Source organism: Callospermophilus lateralis, chromosome 3 (assembly GCF_048772815.1).
Source record: "Callospermophilus lateralis isolate mCalLat2 chromosome 3, mCalLat2.hap1, whole genome shotgun sequence".
In the NCBI taxonomy this organism is placed as follows: Eukaryota; Metazoa; Chordata; class Mammalia; order Rodentia; family Sciuridae; genus Callospermophilus; species Callospermophilus lateralis.
Genome location: NC_135307.1, coordinates 68044628 through 68063441, shown reverse-complemented (window position 1 = coordinate 68063441; position 18814 = coordinate 68044628). Strand labels below are relative to the sequence as shown.

Here is an 18814-nt window from a genome sequence, read left to right as displayed (position 1 = left end):
TACTTTTTAGTACCAAAAAAGGGCAGCACCCCACTTTTAAGCCGGTCTGGGTATGCATGTAGATCAAGTACCCTTCCATGTCCCCACTGAGCAAGTCTACAGATGTCTCCCTTGAAGCTTCCTTTGCCCTGAGACAATGTCTTTCAGTCTTCTGAGCTGCCTAATTGCTCATGATATTAAAAAATAAAAAACCTTCTCAAAACAAAGCATATTTTCTAATCTCCATAATATTCTTTGACAATCTTCTCTCTCAATTCTTTACTAAACACTCTCTGTAGAAGAGATTTCTTATTCTCTATAAAGCAAGGTATGCCCTTTACATGAAAAATCCTAAAATCTTTGTGACCCCACCTCCTCTCCATCGTAACCTCTTCTCCAATAATCAGCCTCAATCTGTGGACCACAGTGTAACTGCATTAATAGACTCCTAAATGTATAGAATATTAACACTGGGGAAAAAATGATTTAAAAAAGCCTTTTGTTACAACTTCTGCTTTCACAACTGAACCCAGCCAGATTTGAAGACTCTCTAGGAAAATCCTTCATGACTTTGTCCCAAACTTATTCTATGTTCTCACAACTCCCCCACCCCCGCCCCATTCTTACCACTTTCTATTTATTTTCCTTTCTAATGGGTAGAAGTCAGGACAATGCTCATAACCTCAGATTGGCTTTTATCTGAATTCCACAGAGGACACCTAGTGAGTTCATCAACCTCAGAACATGATACTTGGCTCTGGTCTCCTCTACACGACGTTGAGTAACCAGTGTGTGACTAAATGCTTCTCAGTGGCCCTTAACCACCCACATGGAGATTCAAATTTCCCTTCATACATATTTCACTGACAGATGGTCCTGCTATACTTCTAAAACTGGTAAACCATTGGCCTGCTGGGTTATAAGCTATACCAGTCCATTCCAAAAAGTTTCTAGACAATGCAAGCTATCATCAATTACATCCTTTTTGAAAATTACAGATCAACATCAGAATGCCTGGGTTTCTTGTTTACCAATGAAATCTCAGCAATTTTCAAATTTATGATTTTTTAGCATTGCTTTGTTTTTGCTTTTCAAGTCTCGGTTTGCATAACATCACAGAACCTGCATCATAGTCTGAGTGTCATACAACATGTGTGTGAGGCTGCCTAAACAGACAGCAGAAGCTAAACAGACAGCAAGAAAAAGAGTAAACTATGCATTCAACCAAAATAAATACTTGAAGTTCAACACGGACGTATGCTGTCTACATATATTAATAATATACTTAATAGTATATTAAAACAAATACATATATGCATATGAGAAGACAGATTTGTTTGAACACTAAATTATTTATGGAAACAAGTAAGCCACAACTTATATTTTTATTTTATGTTTCTTTCTTTTAATAAAATTTTAATGAAATATGCAAATATTAAGTTCTTTATGATGGTTAGATTCCACTAAAATGAAAGCACTGTGATGATTTAGTAATAAAGAAGGAACTAAGTAATTGCTTTCTTGATGAGCCTTTAGAAAAGGATTCATAAAAATACATTAAGACAAGGGGCTAATCATATTAGAAAAATTCCATACTTGTATTCCTTTGTTTTATAACTATCAAAACAAAGTATCAGTGTACTAAGGTGGTTTCTGAATAGCAGAGAAATTAGTCAGTCTGCTAATTTTTGGAAAATGGAAAATTATTAGGGGCTCAATAATAAGATTATGTAAATGAAATGGATTAGAAAACATTTCACGAAGGAATCATTAAGTGTTTACTGAGCAAATTAGCAAAGAGATTACCCACATCTTGATCTAAAAAAAAAAGAAAGAAAAAAAATCTGTTATTTTCCACAACTTCTGCAGAACTGAATTGCAAAAATATTGTTTTACTAAAGCCCTTCAGTAGTGAATCCCATGAATGCCAGCAAATAGACAGGTTCACTTATGAATGGACAGATGCAGGAGAATTGGGAGGACACGCCTATGGGTGAGGGCAAAGGCTACTCCTTAGGTGGTAGAAGTCACTTGGCTCAGGAAACACCTGGACGGGGAAGACTGTATGGGTGTTGAGAAGAACCATTCTGAACAGAAGGATCCTCCACATTGGGCAGGCACAGAAACGAAGGGTTTCAGACTAAGAAATTCCTAGGTAGCAGGTAAGGGAAATATCCCCAGATCCTGCTGACACAGGAGGAATCCAGAGGGAACATCAGGAGACTGGGATTGGGATACCCAGTCATAATTATTTTTTTTTTTTGAAGATTTGTCTGATATAAACAAGAAGAACTCTGAGACTAAATAATTAGAGTCACGTGTGATTGCGCATCAGGCAGGAAAAAAAAAAGCCATAAAACAAAGAAGAGGGCTTATAAAGGGACTTACAAACTGGACTTGCTGCCGTTGAAATTTCTGAATTTTGCTGGAAAGCATGAAAAAATTTTAGATGGGATTCTCCAAAAAAAGAGTCTATCATTTACAAGTAGTGATTATTTTTTCCCCACAGACTATAAGCAGTTGGTGTCTCCATCAGCTTTTTGATAAATGGTTTTTCACAGTTATTGAGTTATAAGGTCTCAAGTCGTGCCTCTCAGGCGGCCAGCACACAGCGACTGGATTCCCAGCACAAATGAACGCACGAGCCTTCTGTTTCCTACACCCTCCTTTCTTTCCCTCCTTCCTCAACATATTACACACACACCTCTGAATTCCTGGCATTGGCTGACAGCACATATTGGGTTGTGAGAATACTAGTGGTTTGTTTTTGTTTGTTTTCCTTGGCATTATTATAAGAAAAAAATACTGAAATTATAAACAGCTACAATATGCCCATTTGGCTGATATTATGTACAGGCGTGTCTAATAAATTTTGGAATTATTCAAATTTACTATAACACTTCTTGCACCTACACAGATTTCTATAATCTTCTCGGTCAAGGGAAATATGCCATGAAATTATCAAGAACCCACAAAAAAAGAAGAAAACTCAGAGGTATCTTCCTAAAATCCTCTGGCTATAGAAACTGGTTTTCCGTTTTATGCCTCTGAATAACTCCAAAGTCAACAGGCAAGAAGACATCAGAATATAAGCAGAAAACTACTGCTCAGGCTTTGAAAGGAGATACAGAAAACCAGGGAAGAAAATGATCAGGTTTAAAGCTAGTTTTTCATTTTGAAATCAAGACAGGAACTTCAGAAAAGGAGAGAATTTTTCCCCCCCTGGTACTAGGGATTGAACCCAGAGGTGCTTTACACTGAGCTATATCTCCAGTTCTTTTCAATTTATTGTTTACTTGTTTTTGTTGTTGTTTATGAAACAGGATCTCCCTAAGCTAGTGAGGCTGGCCTCAAACTTGCAATCCTCCTGCCTCAGCCTCCTGAGTTGCCGGGATTACTAGTACATACCATAATGCTCAGCAATGAAATTGAGATCTAGCAAGTATAATCGCCCATTCGTGAAGTAGGGAAGAAATAGAACCAACTCTAAATCAAATGAAGTTTTGAAAATTCAACCGAATCTATGTGAAAATTTTCAACATAAGTAGATTATGAGGCTAGATAATAAAAAGTGATGGAAGAAAGGACTGTTGGTATTTCCACTAACTTCTTGGAAATTATATTAATGGGCCAACTGAGAGATGTAGGGTTGGGCAATTCAATGCAAGGAACTAGTGCACTCCCAAGGAAGATAATACAGGTGAGCACTCTCACAAAAGAATTGAGGCCAGGCTACCTGACAGGTATCTTCCTCAGATACCTATTTGGGGTGGATGCAAGGACAAGAGATCCTCATGATGACTAGCTGGGACAACTTCTTTTGTTTGAATAACAAACTGAGATTGAGAGGAGAGCTGTTAACAATTAAAATATTGAGAATGTAGAGGTAGGAAAAGACAATCAAGGGCCCCACTGTGTGGAGTTTACATTCTGATGGAAAGGAAAAAATAAAAACAGAGTAAACACAATTCCAATTCTTGATAGGAATAGTGAAGAAAGAGGGTCAAAGGTTAGAATATGGGTGATTGGGACTGGGATAATTTTTATAGTAAGTTAGCTTTGGGAGGAATTTCTGAAAAGGTGGAGACCTGTCTGAAATTGGGGGAAAGGAAAGGAGTGTTAGAAGCAGTGGGAAAGCAGATATGAAGACATTGACCCAGAACTGAGCATGATGACTTTGCAGTCAACATGAATTTAGGACAACAGGCCACAGCAGACTAGTGGGAAGTAAAGTGGGGGAAAAGCAGGCCAGGGCCTCATCAGAAAGGCCTTGAAAGACAGAGCAGGGACTCTGGATTTTATTTCATGTGCATTGGAGAGATGTGAGCAGAGAACAGTGTGACTTTATTTACTTTAAAAGGAACACTCTGGCTTCTAGGGAGAGATTGTGGGGCAGGAATAGAAACAGAAGGAACATATACAGGAGGTAACTTCAAAAGTCCAGGCCAGAAATGATGGTGAGTTGCCCTTAGGTGGTAAGCTAAAGAAGTACAGAGAAATAATCAAATGTATTTTGCAGGTCAAACCAAAGGACTTTGTCTAGAATGGATGGAACACACAAGAAAAACAGGAATCTTAGATGATTCCCAGCTCTGGAGCCTGTGGAATGAAGTGTATGACAGCGTTCTTCAACTCTACACAAATTTTTATTTTCCTCTGATTCTCTTATGAAAAACTATGTTAGTACATCCATTCTGCAAAATATAGTTTGGCAACTTCTTCAGAAAATAAATATACACTTAATTGTATTTGTGGGCATTCATTCCAGAGAATAATGAGCTTATAAAAACCAATACATGAGCCAGGCACAGTAGTGCACACCTATCATCCCAGCAGCTAAGGAGGCTGAGGCAGGAGGATCAGGAGTTCAAAGTCAGACTCAGCAAAAGCAAGGCTCTAAGCAATTCAGTGAGACCCTGTCTCTAAATAAAATACAGAATAGGCCTGGGGATGTGGCTCAGTGGTTGAGTGCTCCTGAGTTCAATCCCCAGTATTCCTCCACCAAAAAAAAAAAAAGAAAAAAAAAAAAAACCTATACATGAGTGTTTGTAGCAGCTTTGCTGGTAATAGTCCAAAAGCAGAAACAAACAAAATCTCCTTCAATAGATGAGTCATTAAACCTTGGTATACCCAAACCATAAAAAATACTACACAGAAATGAAAAGAAACAGATAACTGATATATTCAGTTTACATGAATCTCAATATCTTTATGCTGAATGGAGGGAGTCCATTTCAAATTTTTTTTAAAAAAATCACCTTTTATATGATTCCATTTATATAATATTCTCAAAAATCACAAAATTATAGAGCTGGATGGTTTGTATTCAGGAACCTTAGATGATTGAGGGAAGAGGTAGATCAAATGAAGGAGATCTTTGTGGTGACAGTTCTGTATATCTTGACTACAGTGGCAACTGCAGGAATCTACATATGTGCTAAAGCAACACAGAGCTATATGCTTACATTGTACTGATGTCAATTTTGACCCTGTGCTATAGTTATAGAAGATGAAAGGTGAAAAGGACAAAGGCCCCCTCTGTACTTATCTCTGCAACTTAAGTGAATCTATACTTCGAAATAGAAAGTTTTTATTGAAAAACCTAACTATGCCCAAGTGTAAGGCAAAATATATTGCACAAACATTAAAAGTAGATCGTAGTTAAGTATTATACCTGAAAAAATATCACCTTCACAATTTATGAAGTACATTTTTGCCAATATATCTTTGGCTATGTAGGTATCCGCTGAATTAATCATCAAGGTTTCTGTGTATATTAAAACAGTGTCCGCCTGAAAGCCTCTGGAACAATAGCGCTTGGAATTTTAACTCTCCCTCTAACTGCAGGCTTCCACCTGAAAATAGAACTTGTGCATTTTTGCTTCTGCATCTGGACACAGGAGGGCTAGAGTGATGGATGATAGACAGCAGCCAACACTGGTGTTCCCACAGATCTCAGACACTCTGAACTATGAAAGCTACCTGCTGAGACCCAAGCCACTCTCTTTCTCGAGACCAACCAATGCCCGACCAAACTCTAACATCTTTCCTATCAAAATTCAAGCCTCTATAATGTAGAATCTCAAAAACAGATGGCTTAGACCAAAGACCAATGGCCATGATCTAACAATGCTAATCACACCTTCAGTCCAAAAGTTGTCAAGTTCTCTAGGTATCAAAACTAGACTAGCCTAAATCATCCAAGTGAATTTGAAGGCATAGACAGTGGTGAAGTCTTCCTGGAGAGATTTTAGAACAGCTTCTTGGGTATGCATTTCCTTAATATTGTGGTCTTCTAATGTCATACAGTCTCAATTCAAATGTAGAGACTTTGGCTCCTTCAAAGGACATTCCACTTCCAAGAATACGATCAAGCCACTGCATACTCACGCATGAATGCTAAATTCTAGACACTTTTTCATTGCTGGGAGGGCTTATGTACTAATTCTTCCATTCTTTTAGTCATATATTGAAACTAGAGTGTTATAAACCCAGAGTTTCTAAATACAGAGATTAATAAAACTTTCTTTTACTAGTTTAAATTATAAAAGCAAACATAAAACTATATCCTGGGGTTGACTTCAATTCACAAACTCAGTTATTAACTGGAACATTTTCCAAACTGTGCATCTCACATCAGATTCTGCTTGCTTTTTTGGAAATGAATGCACTGCCAACAAAACTTCCAGAATGTGCCAGATGCCACCTGACTAGATGCTGGTCCTGATTCCTTCAAGAGAGCTCTGTCAGGTAGATCACTCTCAATAGAATTAAATCGTTCTGAATTTCGCATCACCTACCCAATACTGTTTTTCATGTGTTAATACATTCTAAAGAGTAAAATATGTTCTTTCACATTTTTATTTTGTGAGGCCACATAAAATTAAATCAATTGCAAATGATATAGATTAAAACACCTTTCTGAAGACAAAATAATTCATTTTAATCCCATTGGAGACTGGAGCCAGGAAAAATGCCAATACAGATCATTTATTAAAAATACAAAAATCAAGATACTCACAGCCAACCATCATCATGGCCACTGAAAACATCTTCTCCACATCTGTGGTAGGAGCTATGTTTCCAAATCCTATGGTTGTAAGGCTTGTCATGGTAAAATAGAGAGAGGACACGTACAGTGAGTCCTTGCTGGGTCCTCCTTCCCATATCCCTGCGCTGGTATTGTACCTGTAGGGAGTCCCGATGCTCAAGGCCAGCTGGTAGAGCCAACTGTCTATCTGGATGGTGTTGGTGACTTCGTCGATGACCTCGTAGTCGCCAATGCTATACCATATGCAGGCCAACCAGTGGGCAACGAGTCCGAACACACACACCAGGAGCACAAGGACTGCTGCCCCGTACTCTAGGTAATGGTCCAGTTTTCTGGCAACACGGCCCAGGCGTAAAAGACGCACCACTTTCAAAGAACTGAAGAGGCTGCTGATTCCCTGAATGAGAAATAAGAAATGACAGCTCACTTTCAGAAAACAAAAAGTTGGGGAAACAATACAGTGGGTCAATTTCAGGAACTTGATCTAAGCACAGACAGGATAGAGCTATGACTATACGTAAACAATAAAAAAAGGGCCAAAATGATAAACCTTTTTTAGAAGTGCAAATTACACCACAATCAGAAATACAATTTTTCAATATCACCAGATAAAACCATTTCCCATTAGCTAAGGAATGCCCAGTTTATTTTCATATATGGAGTATAAAATAACAAATGAGAAAAATGTCCAAATATGCTATATACAGAGTGTAGAAATAGGGCTGGGAATTTCAGGCCTTTTATTTTTATAAAGCTTGACTCTACTCTAAAAGTTTTTTTTTTTTATTATTTCATAATAGCTATGAACAACAGAACTTCTGAAGAAGGACACCAATCTTACTAGCAAGCAAACAAGAAATACTTCTGTGTACATGGGGAGAGTGAGCAAATACCATTGTCAATCCGACTACTTCTTGCCACAATCCTGATAAACACTAAATCTGAACAGAGCTGAACTTAGGATGGGTACACAGCCTGCTAATTTCTATCACTCTCTATCAATAGTTATAGAAAAGAATACCAAAAAGGAAGAGCAGCAAAAAAAAATACTCATAGTTTTGGAAAAGCTTAATGTACCAAATAAAGCATAATGCAAATGAAAAAAAAAAAAGCATAAGCTTGCTTTCTTCAAAAAAAAAGTAACTGTTATGGTTTAGATATTAGGTGTCCCTCAAAAGCTCATATATGAGACAATGCAAGAAGGTTTATAGGAAAAAATGATTGCATTATGAAAATCTTAACCTAATCAGTGTCTTGATACCCTGATGGGATTAACAGTGGTGATTATAGGCAGGTAGAGTATGGCTGGAAAAGGTGGGTCCCTAGGGGTATGCCACTGGGGTATATATTTTGTATTTGGTGAGTGGTGTCTCTCTCTGCCTTCTGATCATCAAGTGAGCTGCTTCTCCCTACCACACTCTTCGGCCATGATGTTCTGCCTCACCAAGGAATGGAGCTGGCTATCTATGGACTGAGACCTCTGAAGCTTTTTCTTGTTTACAATTGTTCTGGTTAGGTCTTTAGTCACTGCTTCGAAAAGCTGACTAAAACAGTAACAAAGCTTTTTTGTTTTGTTTTTAACACATGATAGACAAGGAGCTGGGGAGGGGGTATCAGGATAAATGTATTCCTGATACAGATCACAAAACATGCAGGGAGGGAAGTCAGAGCAGTGACCTGGGAAGCCTCTTGTCCTCGGCTCATCACCTACAATTCAAATCAGGTCCATGACCTCCTACTGCTAATTCTGTCTCCCAGAAGGTGAAGTTTAATTCTGACCAACACGGAGGGATTGGACGATGCAGTGGAAAGAGCTGACATTCACCAGGCTCCTCTTAGGCAATGGTCAAGTTCTTGATAGTTAAGAGGGAAAAGCTAAGAATACATTTGGCTTGTATTCTATCCTCTATAATATAGTATAGATTTGAAATATACCATAAGAATTTCAGAGTGAGAGAATACAGAGAAATAGAACAGGAGAACCCAAAGAAATGAAAGGGTAGCAGGGTCCCCCCTCCCGATTTTCTGTCTCAACCTCAGTCGTGCCTTGTTTCAGTTGAGCTCTCAAATGTCGAGTCATATGTGAAGCCTTAAGATAAATTTTCATTCCACTTGAACTTTTGGGGAGGGCGGATATTGAACATTTAGGTGGTTAAAAAGGGTAGGATTAATAAAATTTGGGAGACAAATTAGCAATATTCAGTGACATGAGACACTGCAAGGTAAGAAGATTTGAGACAGCTTAGAAGCTCTCAAAAATGGGCCTGTGTAATCATGAACATGAAAGACAAAAATAAGCATTTGTTGAGCATTTCTGTAGGCTGGGCTTCTAGTTGAGCCCTGGGGACATTAAGATAAATATATCTTGCTTCAGTTCTAAAGAAACCCATAATCAAAATGCATGAAAAACTCAAGAGTTCAATTTGAAAATAAAAATAACATTGCTGGAGATACTGTTTTCTAGGTAGCTTGAGTTTTTAAAGGAACTGTGGAATTTCTGTTTAAATACTGAATAGAAAAGTCATTTTTACCTGAATTGTTCTCTATAAAAACAAAGGAAGGGAAAACAAAAGAAATCTTCACCCTACTAGAATTAAAAAACAGTCACAACCAGAATGGAAATAATCAGAATCTACCAGAATTAAGCTCAAAGGATGAGAAGATACATTCCTCTGTTCTGTAGTAGGCAGATTTCTCCCTGAAGGGCACCGGCTCTAGAGGCCACTCACTAAAAAGCATATTTTCTATACTCACATTCAACATTACTTAAATATTATGAAATATTGTTTCAATGTTTTTATTAGTACATTATAGTTATGTAAGAATGGGATTACTTTTGACATATTCATATGTGCATGCAATATAACTTGCTCATTTCAATCTCAGTACTTCCACTTTCGCTCCCCTCCCCTCTCCCCACTTCTCTCTTTACTCTTCTTTCTATTATTACAAAATATTTTGTGAGCATCGTAAATTCTTTCTGCCATGGATTCTAAGACAACCCTTTCTCCTGGTTTTTAACCAATTCCCCAACTGGTTGTTAACCAATTCCTCAAAATCATTTTCTAGACTAACCTTCTCCACACTGCTATTGTGCTTAGAGTTCTCATCATGATTGCCCTATCCCTCTCTGGTCCACCCATTGCATATTCAGGTTTCTGCAATCTTCTATATAAGGATGATTCACAGGTCCACTTCTCAGCACAAAAAGTACTCTATCTTGATTTTCTTACATACAAGCCAAATGCCTGCAGCACATTTCCATATGGATGTCCCATAGGTATCCAAAAGGTAATAGGTCCCAAAGGGAATCTTCACTTCTCCCACCTGGGTTCTTTATCTCCTGTCTTATGAGTGACATCGTTATTCACCTCGCTGCTCAGACCTGAAGCTGAACTCAATGCCTCCTTTCTTCTGCCACATCCAGCTGGTTTTCAAGTCCTGACAATCTCACTACAAGTGCCTAAGTGCTCAAAATCTATCTATTTAATAAGTCTCTCAAAAATATTCCTTGTTTTCTGTTCCTACAGTCTTTTCTTGGTCACGATTCATGGTGTTTTTGTTTGGTTTTCATTTGTGTGATGGGAATAACCTTTGCATCAGCCGCCCTCTGTTCTCTCTACTGATCACACTGGCTGTCAGTCTAGTATTTTTTAAATGTATACCCATCTAATGATCTTGCTCTCTGAGCTAAAAATCTTTTCATATTAGCCCACTGCTTATGGGATCAAATATTAATTCCCAACTATGACATGCAAAGTCCATCAGGGCCTGGTACTTGCCCACTTGGCCAGCATCTCCCCCACCAATTCCTCCCTGGGCTTGCCATGGTGCTGCCAGGTTCAGCCATGTGTAGCTCATAGAAGACTCATGCTACATTATAGCTCACTCCCTCTGCTTAAGACACCCTTCCCTCACTTTCTTGGTGGCTTGGATCTTACTTATAGTGATAGCAAACACTACCTCTCTGTAAACTTTTCCCCACCTACCATTCTCACTGTGAGAAGTGGTTGTCCTTTCTTTGTGTTACACACAGTTTGAACATCTCTATTACAACAATTATTACTACGGTGCTTTATTACAAGTCTATTTGCATGCATCACATCCTAGGAAATTCGAAACTCGAGAAGTATATCTAATGTCAATTATGCAGCTGGCATATGGAACTAGGTTAAATAGTCAATAAGCAAGAGTTTAACTTTTGCAACATAAGCAAATTCAGTGGTGAATTGGGAATTTGGTCAATAATGAACTCAATGTGATTTAAAAGTATAATGTAGAAAAGAAATGGTCAATATAACTTTGGGTTATACTAAGAGAGTATGGCATTGAGTACGAAAGAGAATTTCTGTGTAACCTCTTCAATGACCAGGCCACATGTGTAAGAGACACATTGTATATATTCATCAGATAACTGTCACACACAAAAAAAAGAACTCAAAACTGTACTATACTAGAAAATATGGAAGGAACTGGAAAAAAGGAGAACGAGGCAAGGCATAACTTTATTCAGATACAAAGGGCATGAATGGTAAGTTCATTCTATATAATCCTAATGTGAGTAACCCGGCTCAGAGTTGGAGCTGCAGGGAGAGAGAGATACAGTAAAGATTTCGACAAGCCTGTGCCATACAACACCATGCAGTTAACCAACCAAAAAGCTAGATCATTCATTGCTACTTGGAAATGTCAGCAAGGTTATGATAACATTGAGTATTTACTGTTCGAAGTGTATTCTATGGCTCAACTAATCTAACCTTCAAAATTACTCTATGTGATGAATGTCACAAAAACATGGCCTAGAAAAGTTAAACTATTTTATCAAGTTCACTTAGCTATTATAAGGGGGATCCAAGATTCAGATGCAAGCAGTGGCTCCAGAATCTCTGCTTTCTGTGAAACTTGCTATACCTAAAGCCTATGCCCCTGCAATACTGGCTTAGCCTTGGGTCATTCTCTATGAATGAATGAAGGAGATTAAATGACTAAGCCCCCCTTCTCTCAACACTCAGTCACAAGAAAAGTCTCCAGAAGATGTCTATGGAGGCCCTAACAATTCTATGTAGTCTGCAGTTCTCTAACATGAAGCAACTCATTGCATTCTCAGAATAACAAACGATTCCTATCTTGATTGCTCATATGAGGACAGTGAAGCTCAGAATAGGAAAGCAACTCATCTAAAGTCACAGTTAGCAAAGAATGAAGTGTCACTCCAACTCAGTCCTCCAGATTCTTAATGCATTTTCCACAGCAACTAGCTGCTGCTCAGTCTTCCTACCCTTACCCCAATTCTAAGCTACATAATAACTTCAATATTAATCTTCCTAAAAGAAGATCACTGAGCTCATCTTCCAAAGGCTTCATCATGAATATAAAATTAAGTACAATCTCTTTGGTAGACCTTCAATGTCCACATCCTATCTCTGTCTCACTGCTGGGTCATTTTCTATTATACCTCTGTATAGCAACAGCACAACAATCAAACCAACTTCTTTTTGCTCCCAACATAACCCCAAATTGTCATTAGTGTTCCCTTCATCTTTTCTTTTTTTTTTCTTAGATGTTAATGAACCTTTATTTTTTCCATTTATTTGTAGGGCTCAGAATTGAACCCAGTGCCTCACACATGCTAGGCAAGCGCTCTACCACTGAGCCACAACCCCAGCGCTCCCTTCATCTTCTTGCCAAATCAGAAACTGTTATTCAAAAGTAACAATATACAAAAATAACTAACTTTACCTTATTAGAAAATTCTCATTCTTCATTACTTTGTATCAAAAAAATAATGCCATCATTAAAAATCAAAACACAAAATGAAACGATCTGATTTTTAAAATGTGGTAGATACCCAAAACTTGAAGCAATCCAAATGTCCACCTCCATCCAGTAGAATGGATAAGTGAGTTATAGTGCATTTACTTAATGGAATACTATCTCAAAGTTAAGTATGAACAGACTAGAATTAAACACAATAAGTCTAAAAAAGTATCATGTTTAGCAAATACAAGACACAAAAGAGCATATATTGTATGATTCCACTTATGACAAATTCAAAAAAAAGGGGTTGGAAGTAAGCACAGTGGCTTCCATTGCTGGAGAAAGGACTTTGACTATGAAGGGGAAGAGAAAGTTCTGTGGGTCCCAGTAACACTCTGTTTCCTAAGGTGGCTACTCATTACTAGCTGTGTTCATTTTGTGAAAATATTTTCAGCTTTACACTTAAGGTTAGTATACTCTTCTTTTAAGTATGTCACATTTCTCTGTTAGGTTAACATTTCACCACAATACATGATTCAGATTAATGATTTCTTACTCACAATATGATTAAGGGTTCATATCCAACACAAATCTCCCCAAAAGAGAGATTTTTTCCTTGTTTATGATTCACATAACTTTTACATTGAGCCACAAATTTTATTTAATTCATTGTTGGCAATTTTAGCTTCACTCATACAATAGTACTGGACATTTTTGATCCTCAAAAAATGTCCTCATTCTATACTGCCACCCTTTTGATAACAATTTCTTGATTCTCTACTTTCTGCCCGTCTTCTCTGTTCATTCATTTTCTGCCTCATTTCACTCTAAACTTTCCAATCCTTTTGTGCCCTCCTCTGCACTCCAGTGGCTTTCTGCCTCTTCCTAACCTCTGAGCTCTTAGTACACAAATCCCTGGGGTTTCTCTCATGGAAGAGAATATCAAACACCTCAAATGCATAATAGAACACAGCAGGGTTAATGGGGAACTTTCAGTCATCAGCCTTCCACCTTCCTAGCCAATTTCCTTCCTTGGCAAACCCTCCAGGCCATTGTAGCATAAGGAACAACATCCAGGAGACATCTCTTGTGCTATTAACTCTTTCGTAATTTTTGTGGATTTTCACACAATAAAGAGATATGAGATGTTACTGGCACAAAAATAATACCTGGCAATACAACTATCCAAAATGCAAATCAACTTTCTCAACTGATCATCACTAATAATAGTAGGCCAATAATTCAGCCAACATTCCTGACTGCCTTCTTCCCTCCCTTGTTTTATAAATAGAAAACAGATGATCAAAGAACTTTCTTGACCAAGGAACCATGATAGTTAAGTGGAAAATAGATCAGGAATATTGACTTCTAATATCTAGTGGCACAGTTTTTTCACCTACATCTTGCAACCTTACAACACAAGATGTTGCAGCTGATTATTTTAAAAGGTGTGGTCAGTTCTCTCCTTGTATTCATATCTCTTTGCAAAGTAACTTGCAACCCCTCCCCCCATCATGAGATAAGACCTGAGCCGAGCACTATGGTGCATGCCCATAATCTTAGTAGCTCAGGAGGCTGAGACAGGAAGATCAAGAATTCAAAGCCTTATTCAGCAATTTAGCAAGGTCCTAGGCAACTCTGCGAGACTCTGTCTCTAAATAAAATACAAAAATGGGCTGGGGATGTGGCTCAGTAGTTAAGCCTCCCTGGGTTTAATCCCTGGTACCAAAAAAAAAAAAAAAAGATAAGATTTGTTTCCATCTCCAGAATCTAGACTGCCTTATAACTTGTTTTGGTCAACAGAATGTGGTAAAAATGTTATTGTGCCAGATCTAAACCTAGACCACAACAGGCCTTGCCTATCTCCTAGTGGTCTTGAAACCCAAGCCAGACCGGTATGTGAACAGGACTAACAAGCCTCCTGGAGGATGAGAGAGCACAGAAGAAACCCTCTGAGTCATGCATTTCAGTCACCCTAGACCAGAAGTCCCAGCCAACTCAGCAGCTTACCACAGATGCATGAGTGAACTTAATTGAGATAAATCAAAAATGGCTCAAGTAAGCAGAACTACTCAACTAAACCACAGAATCATAACTTGCAAAACTGGTGGTCATTATTATCCACAAAATTTTGGTATAGTTTACTTTGCAGGCAAGAAAAACAGCGAATACAAATGTAGGACTAGTGTATATGTTATATGTTTACAAATAAAGAATTTCATCTTGTATGACTTAAGATGGGAGGGAATATAGATATCTAGTGATATAGAGGTTCCATTTTAATCAAAATCTTACCAAATAGGTAAGATGCATATATGTAAAACAGAATTTAATATACAATAGGTCTTATTTACCTTTTGTATTGGAATATGCACCACAATTGTGTTTTGCATAGATTTATGACAGTGAATACTCTATGAGAACAGAAAACTCAAAGTTATTACTTCAAATATCTTGTAAATATCTCTCAAATCCAAGCTCACTTAAAATCTTACTGTCACCTCAGTGATACCCATGTGAACAAACCTTTCAAGAAGCTGGCCTTGGTTAACATTCTTCATTGTCTCCTTCCTTTATTACGTAGCCCCAGATTTCAGTAATATCAACACCCCAAATTCCTCAGCATCTCTGAAATCTCATTATACCCTCCATCAAAATATAGATCCTGGCTCAATTATCAGCTCTATTTATGCTGTATTAAGAACTGCTCAAGAGCCTGGCTTGGGAAGCTGAGGCAGGAGAATCAGGAGTTCAAAGCCAGCCTCAGCAAAGTGAGGCACTAAGCAACTCAGTGAGACCCTGACTCTAAATAAAATACAAAATAGGGTTGGGGATGTAGTGGTTAAGGGAATTCTGAATTCAATCCTTAGTACCAAAAAAAAAAAAAAAAAAAAAAAAAACCTGCTCAAGAAAGTCATACAATAGAGTAGATTGTTTCCACTATAAATCCCCCATAATCAACCTCTAAGTATCTCTCAACTATCTGTGAATTATACTACCTTTCTTATGAAGTCACCATTTATTATATTTTAAACTTTCTCTACTCAAAACTCCAATCATGTGCCATTCATTCACAGATATTTAAACATTGCCTGTCCCTCTCATGAAATAACATGAGTTATCTTTTTAAGCAAATCAGAAACCAAGAGATCTCCTCGTCATTCCTGCTCTGACAGCCCCTACTCCTAATCTAACTTTAAATCTTAACCATTTTAACTTCTAATCATCTCTGAAATTTGTCTCCTTCTCCATCTCCACTATCAACACCTTAGATCGTGCTGTGAGCATCCATCTCCTATACCTATGAAAATTTCCTGTATTCAAGGTGTTTACCTGAACCCATTCAATCTGTTTGAACACTACAAAATAGTTAAGCTTTTCAGAATCACTCTCATTTTTAAATCATACGATCATTTTTCATTGTTCTAAAATCTATTTGGTGCACACAGACACCCATGGTTTGGCCCTTGCTTATCACTCTAGCTTCTGTTCTTCCCCATTCTTCCGTTCACTCTGCATCCAACTTCCAACTCTGAAGATGCCACACTCCGTCCAATGCAGGAACCATGGGCTGGGGATGGAGCTCAGTGGTAAAGCACTTGCTAGCTTACCTGAGGCCCTGGGTTCAATCCCCGCTATTACACACACACACACACACACACACACACACACACACACACACACATTGCTATTCATCCTAAATAGAATACTCTCCAATTCTTTCATATCCCTGTCCTTAGCTTACTCAGGTCTGTTAATACTTCAGAAGTCAACACAGTCATCACCTCCTCAGGGAACCTTCCCTTTCTGATCTAGATCAAGTCATTTCATTATATAATCTCAAAAGACCATGAACACTCCCTCCACATTTGTCTCTCTGTGATTGTGCAGGCACATCATATTTTGACCATTCTTCTATGTCCAGCACATTCTCCAGCACTCTATAACACACAGTTGGTACTCAAATGTTTATTGAAAGAATGAGGACGCTCATCGAAGAATAAAATAATCAATACATAAAACTCTTGTGATAATTTTTGACTCCTTCGGCACTGATACTGTAATAATAATTAAGAGCTGGATAATCTTCATGAATAGACCACATTGGACAACTGGATAGAAACCACGAAATAAGATCTGTTTCATAAGCATCGGGTTCTTTTTCTAAATAGATTTTACACATGAATGACTACATAGTCCATTTCCATTTCCTTTTGTAGATGGCAATTTAAAGACTGAAAGAAAATTGCAATCTACATTTGTTACCTGAACCTCTAACCCAGATAATAGCAATTCTATTGCTTCTCTCCTATTCAGAGCTCACTTTTCCAACTTATTCTACCAAGAGCTCCATTGGGAAATAATTCTAATTACTCCAAGCATTAGCTAGCATCCTTCAGCAAAGGATCTGAATTTAAATAATTTGTGCACAATACCTGTGTTATCCAATTTATATCCTTACTGAGTTACAGTGATATGTCTAGAGAGATGGATGGATGGATGGAGGGAGGGAGGGAGGGAGGGAGGGAGGGATAGATAGATAGTTACATAAAAAATGGGCATTTGTTTTTAGTAATAATCATAACGTACTAAATTTCTAAATGTCTCTTGTTGTGGAAAAGACTTTAATATCCATTACGTCTATAGTAAATATAAAGTTTAATCAAAATATGCAATATTATAAAAAGGTATATTGCCTAAAACCTTGACTTTTCCCCAAAAAACATTATGAAATATGTACAAGTAAACCAAGTTGGGGGATGCCTTAAATCTTTCCTTGATAACTTTCTATGGCCCACAAGATAAAGTCCAGACTCATTAATATAAACTGTCTTTGCCTACCTCTCCAGTCTCACTCTGTGCAGTCTGTTCATAGAGGACTTCTTTCCGTGCTTTAAAAATGCTATATTCTGGCAGGGCGTTGTGGCACACACCTGTAATCCCAGTGGTTCAGGAGCTGAGGCAGGAGGATTACAAGTTCAAAGCCAGCCTCAGCAAAAGAAAGGCGCTAAGCAGCTCAGTGAGACCCTGTATCTAAATAAAATACAAAATAGGGCTGGGGATGTGGCTCAGTGGTGAGTGCCCCTGAGTTCAATCCTGGGTACCAAAATTTAAAAAGTCATATTCTGGCAGGTACAGTGGTGCACGCCTATAATCCCAGCAACTTGGGAGGTGGAGGCAAGAGGATGGCAAATTCAAGATGAGCCTCAACTATTCAGCGAAGCCCTAAGAAATTTAGTAAGATCTCAAAAATAAAAATAAAACAGGGGGCTGGGAATGTAGCTTACTGATTAGACACCCCAGCTTATTTCACTTAGCGTTATGTTTTCCCGTTCCATTCACCAGCAAATATAACTTAATTCCATGCTTTTTTATGGCTGAGTAAAACTCCATTATATATTTATACCCCATTTTCTTAATCTATTCATCTAGTGATGGACATTTGGGATAATTTTATAATTTGGCTACTGTAAATTGTGTTGGCATAAACATTGATGTACCTGTATCATTTTAGTCTGCTGATTATAGTTCTTTTGGATAAATACTAAGGAGTGGGTTAGTTGGATCATATGGTGGTTCCATTCCTGGTCTTTTGAGGAATCTCCATACTGCCTTCCAAAGTGGTTGTACTTTGGTCTTTTTAGGAATCTCCATACTGCCCACCAACAAAGTATGAGTGTACCTTTGCTCTGCATCCTCACTAGCATTTATTATCTTTCATGTTCTTGATAATTGTCATTCTGACTGTGTTGAATTGAAACCATAGGGAAGGTTTAATTTGTATTTCTCTGATTGCTGGAAACACTCAACATTTTTTTCTTATTTTTGTTGGCCATTTGTTTTTCTTTTGAGAATTGTCTGTTTAGTTCTTTTACCCATTTATTAGTCAGATTATTTGGGGGTTTGATGCTAAGTTTTTTGAGTTCTTTATAGATTCTGAAAATTAATCCTCTGTCAGAGGAGTAGCTGACAACGATTTTCTTTTATTCTGAAAGATCTCTTCACACTCTTAATCATTTCCTTTGC

The 18814-nt window shown here is 37.8% G+C and overlaps 1 protein-coding gene across 1 annotated transcript in view; it reads right to left on the bottom strand.

The window, feature by feature from the left end:
* The window catches only part of Kcnh5 (potassium voltage-gated channel subfamily H member 5), a 284680-nt gene that overhangs the window by 192173 nt on the left and 73693 nt on the right, over positions 1 to 18814 (bottom strand). The window contains exon 7 of the mRNA XM_076848335.2: positions 7001 to 7427. Coding sequence (XP_076704450.1) covers positions 7001 to 7427 — 427 coding nt within the window. The remainder of the gene's footprint in view (positions 1 to 7000; positions 7428 to 18814) is intronic.